The sequence below is a fragment of the Cataglyphis hispanica genome, chromosome 2 (genome assembly GCF_021464435.1).
Source record: "Cataglyphis hispanica isolate Lineage 1 chromosome 2, ULB_Chis1_1.0, whole genome shotgun sequence".
In the NCBI taxonomy this organism is placed as follows: Eukaryota; Metazoa; Arthropoda; class Insecta; order Hymenoptera; family Formicidae; genus Cataglyphis; species Cataglyphis hispanica.
The window spans coordinates 3,140,256-3,146,568 of NC_065955.1; the positions used below are offsets into that span (position 1 = coordinate 3,140,256).

The 6,313-nt window shown below is 32.1% G+C and overlaps 1 protein-coding gene across 1 annotated transcript; it reads right to left on the reverse strand.

The window, feature by feature from the left end:
• Nucleotides 1–2,835: 2,835 nt before the first annotated feature.
• Nucleotides 2,836–6,067, reverse strand: LOC126856883 (facilitated trehalose transporter Tret1-like). Its single transcript, XM_050605828.1, has 6 exons — nucleotides 6,016–6,067; nucleotides 5,550–5,840; nucleotides 5,045–5,303; nucleotides 3,789–4,075; nucleotides 3,109–3,551; nucleotides 2,836–2,928 (listed from the first exon to the last, which is right to left on the reverse strand). Exons 1-6 carry the CDS (start codon nucleotides 6,065–6,067, stop codon nucleotides 2,836–2,838), a joined length of 1,425 nt encoding a protein of 474 aa, XP_050461785.1.
• Between the last annotated feature and the right edge of the window lie 246 nt (nucleotides 6,068–6,313).

A 6,313-nucleotide genomic window follows, 5' to 3' on the forward strand; every position in this document is an offset into this window, starting at 1 on the left:
CATTCTGGCAATTTGATGCCGCTTCCGTAATTCTCGATAAATCATGACATGCACTAATGTTAGCGTGAATCAAAATTTTGAGTTAACCTTTAGCAAAAGAAATATGAAACTGTAATTGTGTTGTACTATATAATATATATATTGTAACTTTACTAAATAATTGACACAAATATTTGTAAATAGATGGTATTATTCGAGAACGAAGGATTGAGTTATAATTTTTGATAAGAAATGAACGTAATCGATATTTATAATAATTAAATTTAATAATTTTGTAAATATAAAAATGGCACATATACAAGAAAGAGAAATCAGTTATTACAACTTTTTATTATAGAAAGTGTTATATAAATTTCTTTTTTATTACGATTATAAAAGGCTATAAAATTGGATAGCCTGAAACATCGGATTTTACTAAATTCTACAAAAACTATTATCGTGTATAAAACGAGAGAACAGCGTCTTTTGTGTCGGCATTTAAATCGATAAAATATACGGTGATTTTTTTGGCTTGTATCAAAACGAGCATAGAGTATTCTTACGGTCGATTAGGTGATTCGTGCAATGAAAACAACAAAGAGATGTTCTGACAGCGAATGGAAAGACAATTCTTTCTCTTTTAGGGTTTGTTGAATTTTAAAATTCCGAGGGAGAATGGCGAATGGAGAAACTTGGAGAAAACGCGGGATATCGTTGAGGACAGGTAATTGCATTGCAAAATTGCATACGAAGATTCCAAGCTTGATTCGCGGCTGCTTCCCTAAGAATTCCCGTTATTGCCTACCTGTTCGTTTTCATCTCAAGTACGGGCTATTCTTATATAGGAGAACGAAAATATTCTCCTTTCGCGTGAGGAATAACTTCCGTGAAAATTAAGCGAGAACGCGGGCGACAGATTTAGGTGAACGAAATGAATGTCTTCGTTTTAACGGCATACGACGAGGGTAAATCCTTCCTTTCATTTATATCGAGTGACAGTACGGTAATCAGAATGAATCGTCGCGGAATGATTTATTCACGAAATAAGGAACTTTGTTACTTTATATAAAATTTATATAAAATATTTTACATATATCTATTTTATATTATATATATATATATATATATATATATATATATATGTATTTAAATAAAATAGGTATACGAGTGTAAAAAAATATACATAGAAAATTGAATTGAATTTTTATGAGAATTCTCTATATACGAGGCTCTAATTATATATTTAATCCCAATACGTCAGATATCATATTTAATCATACGAGTTAACTAAAGTTGACAATAAATCATCGAATAATATTATATTATCAGACATTATAATATATTCATTGGTGGTATGATTGTTGAAATGATTGCTTGCCGTAAAATATGGATATCTGGGTAGCGGTGAAGGATAATTGTCTCGGGGTTTACTCGCAGACAGGTCTAATGTGATTGGTAGTTCCGGAGCGGACGTAGGTTTCTCAGAGGACAATCGAGTTTGCGCTCGGCTGGCAATTACACTCTCTGCTCGTTACGCGGTTTGAACGCGGAACTTTCTCGCGGCGGCAAAAGACGTCGTGTCCCGCGTGCCCGATTGAGGCCATTTTCGTTGAGCTGAAAGTTGCAGTAATTGCTGGGTAAAGTAAGTTCCGCTGTTTGCTCGTTCATTGTTGTATGCCAGTCAATCAAACAATAACAAAGATTAAACAGTAGCGGCGCGTTTCATTTATACATTTGCTTTTAACTTTGCCAATGCAGCCAGGCATCAGAATAATATAACGCTTTGAATTGCTCTATTAATTTAAAATGCGCATCATGTAACTCACTATCGATAATAGAAAAATACGTAATTCTATTGTAAATAATTCTTATATACTAAAGTTCATCAAATACTCAGCTTCATAAATTGTTGTTTATAATTCCACGAAATAACGCTCTAACTGATATATACAATAATGTTCTAACTGATATATATATATATATATATATATTTTTTTTTTACGAGTACTAAACTGTAACGACCCTCGCAAAGTAAAAGGATAAAAAGTCGTAAAGAAAGTGGACAGATAAGAGACACAGAACGGTATCTGTTACTATCTAATTTAAGTTGGATCAAGTCTACTGCCTTCCAGGAGTATTTCCTGTTTTCGAATAAATTGCGTAATCAACTTAGAATTTTACACGCGTACGGCGTTATTTAAATAACATCGCGAATGCGGTTCTCTTCTTCATTTATGCACGGACAATTTTTTTCATTACGCATTCCATCATGCGTATAGGGCATTACCCTTATTTCGTAAAGAAAAATTCTACTTATTACGTGCGCGTACTTATTAAATGCAGTTTGTAGGTGAATCAAACACAAGCATTTTGATGCAAGTAAATGTACACGTTACCTTATATACTGATTTAATTGATGCATTACGGGACATTATACGTATACAAGGTTTGTCCATGATGTGGCGGTTACAGTTATTGATTTATACACCTCTTGCAACATAATCACATTTTATAATAATGAATTTAAAATCTTAATTGAGAGTACACGTTAGCGTACTAAGAGAGCATATTTGTGATGTTCGATGAAAAATCATAATAAAAATCTATGATATAAATGAAATACCAGCAAGAATTAAGATATGCATGATACAAATATGATTTACCATATCAATTCTTAATTATTTCATTCCAGTTCTTAATTATATTTTTAAAATATCTTTTTAATATACTATGTAAATATGTATGTTAGCAATATCTACAATATTAACACAGAAACATATATACTAGCAAATGTATGTGAAACACATCTTTCGTAATTGGATCATTACATTGCTAATTATTATTTCTTGAATATTTCTAGAGAATTGAATTCGCTAAAGTATCTTGAGTTTCACGGTTCCGTCGTCGCGATCTTTGAATAATTCCCGCGGCCATCATGTCTTGAATTTCCTGTTAACATCGCCATTAATTAACGTTGCAATATCGAATCCAGGATAAAATTTTCTCTGCTCCATAACAAAATATAAATAATCATAGTTAATCAATCATTACTAATCGTTACTATGTTCAAGTAAAATTACGCATATGCAAATAGAATCATGCTGAATGATTCGCACAGAATAAATTTACCTGCAATGTTTTTCCTTTCGTCTCTGGCACTAAAGTGAGCGAATACAGCAGACAAATCATAATGATCACAGCGTACATCCAGAAAACGTACTGCTCGCCTACGAGATCTATTAGCGGCTGATAACTCTTGGTAGAGATAAAGGCGAAAATAGCCGACGTGATGCTGGCGACGAACCCAGCTACGCTTTTCAAATTAGACGGAAACAATTCGCTCAGCATCGTGCACGGCACCGGAATCAGTCCGATGCACAGCGTCATGAATATTAGCAGCGATAAGATGAGAAGCCATTCGAGATGACCGGGATCATAATCGTGACTCAGTAAAAGAAAGTTCACACCTAGCAATAGCATGCCGATTATCACACCGCAAGATGAGATCGCTAGCAGGATTCTACGGCCGCAACGATCGATGGCGTATGCGCCCAGCCATCCGAAAATTATACCTGTGTCATAATTGGATAAAGTGAAAAGATTTATTATTTTAAAATAGATAATAATGAAGTTTAATTAATATACATCGTGATTAACATACATTGCAAGATTCAATTTATCTTTAATTTTAAGGATTTAGTCGTTTTCAACACACGCATGAGTCCCAAGAATTAACAAGATAATAATTAACAAAATAATGTAAAAGAGAGATAGTAATGATATTATTGATAACGAAATTAATCACATACCAACTGAATTAACAATCATTACTACGGACGAAGGCGCAATTGACGTGACCATCGCCTTTCTCACGATAATCTCCATATAAAATACAATGGTATTTAGTCCACTGAGCTGCATAAACATGAACAGTATTATTATTATCGTGAAAGCTTGGCGATTTTTTGGCATTTTTATTTGCTCCAATCGTTGCCTTATAGTGACCGGAGGCGTTAACTTTACGAAATGCTCTACAGCTTCCAATTCGGTTCTTACGTCAGTTTTTCGAAAATACCATTGAATGGCTTTCTCCGCTCTAGAATTGTATTAGTAAAAATGAAAAAAGTAGTATTTTAATAACATTATAATTATTGCAAGAAAATTTTTCAAGAGCTATGCCTATGTGGTGTGGAGTACTATATATTTCACTTATTATAATTATTTGTCTTTTTGCTGACTTATTTTATTTCAATTAATTCTTTATAATCAACGTGGCCGAGATGGAAGATTAAATATAATAAAATTTTTTTATATGTATATATTTATTCCGTTATTGTGCGTATAAAAAGTAAAATAATCGAAATGCGGATATTAGTCGGAATAGGAATATAGGCCAACAATAAAATATGAAATATTTATCGTAAAATATTCATGCCATTTAGTACCTAGTCTTAATAGTATTACATATTGATTTTTTAAAATCAATTTTTGAAAAGTTACATAATTTTATTAAAAAAAAAAAAAAACATCGAGAAGTTTAAGATTAAAAATTATTAAGTAAAAAAAAATAATTTATTCTTATATATAGTAAAATGTACTTTTTTGAAACAAATTATTTTTTTAATATTTTTTCCTATCTTTAAAAACAAAGAAATATCCAAAATGAGCACAATATAAATGGTGAACAATATAAATGATGCACAATATAATAGATTTTATATATAAAGGTTTTATATATAAATATAATTATATATTTACTCTGCTTATTTGGCATATAGTTACGCAAAGTTAATTTACGAATTAAATCAATCGATAATTTGTGCAATATTGCACAATTGTTGAATACAATATTATCATTACGGAAGATTTATCATATCAAACTTATCACTCTAAATGAACGTTTATCTTCTCTCTGCCAAATTGTATCAATCACTCATTAAAGATACATATTATATTAACATTCACAGTTAAATAACAAAGTTTGAATATAACTTTGAACAACAAATTGGCGAAATACACCAATTTTTTTATTGTATATACATATATGTATATAAATCATATTTACCTTTCCATATCGTTGCGTCGCACGAAATAATGCGGTGATCGTGGAAGAAATAGAAAAATAATAATATAGCATAACGTCAATATCATGCTGATAATTCCGAAATACATCATAGACATATTGGGACCCATTATATTACCGAAGAGCGTGCCCAAGGGCAGTGCGTTAATAATTACACTTACTAAGGCCCCGCGGATTGATGGCGCCGAAATTTCACCAATGTAAAGCGGATAGCAACTAAACACCATTCCCATTGATAAACCTGATTAATATGATATAACTTTGGATAAAATTATATATAGGATTATCTCTCTGGAAATATTAGCATATGACAAAAAGTTCAAGATCTTGAAAAATTTATATAAAAATGAAAGATTATTTGAACATAAAATTTAAATACGGAAATAAAAAGCAATATATTTAATAATGCCCTCCGAACAATTAGATTGGCGAATCGATCTGTATACAAGCACTCTTGATAATTAATAGCTTCAATTAAAATTGCTACCTGCAAATATTCTAAAGATGTACAGCCATGGGACAGAATTGGCGCAAATTACGCATATCCATCCGAAGACCATTAGCAATCCGGTTAACAGTACGCACATCTTGCTGCCAAAATATTCTACGAAGAGAGATCCGATGATGGCACCAAACAAACGTCCGAGTGGTAATAGAGAGGCTATCCACGACGCTTGCTCACGCGTTGCGGGAAATGGTGGATCTTCGCCTACTAATAGCGCTAAATAAGGCGATGTCCAACCGATTGAGAGACCAATACTGATGCCTAATAGGCTCACTATGGTATAATATTTCGTTGTATGTTACAGGAGGACACGAGTATATTCCGTTCACATTTTGTCAGTTTGTCGAAAAATACATGAAATATTATCTTTTTTTTTTAAGAGTAAATCTTCTATCTTAAATTAAAAATTGAAATATACATACATAAATCTCTCGAAAAATTAACTAACCTATTAGAGTAGCGAGCCATTGAGGCCACAATCGAAGTAGAGCTTCGTACATTATTTCGATTCCACCTATTATAAGTGTTTCTGATAAAAATGCGGGAGATAAGAGAGAATTGTTATCGCGTTTCTGTTTTTGCAGTTATCCATATTCTTACAAAAGTTATATGTATTACATGTGAAGTCAAGAAATCATCAGACGCACGCGACATTTAGGATATATCGGACACGTTTCAGAAATGTTTATAATGCATTAAGGAGATTATGGTTATTTTCGATTGAACTGTCACTTCATTGAAGTCGG

What these genes read in the sequence shown, in the direction of transcription:
- LOC126856883 (XM_050605828.1), bottom strand. Translation starts at nt 6,067, where the DNA reads ATGTACGAAGCTCTACTTCGATTGTGGCCTCAATGGCTCGCTACTCTA. An exon ending in ATGGCTCGCTACTCTAATAG is followed by an intron (nt 5,841 to 6,015) that starts GTTAGTTAATTT and finishes ATTATACCATAG; the next exon opens with TGAGCCTATTAGGCATCAGT. An exon ending in CGACGCAACGATATGGAAAG is followed by an intron (nt 4,076 to 5,044) that starts GTAAATATGATT and finishes ATACAATTCTAG; the next exon opens with AGCGGAGAAAGCCATTCAAT.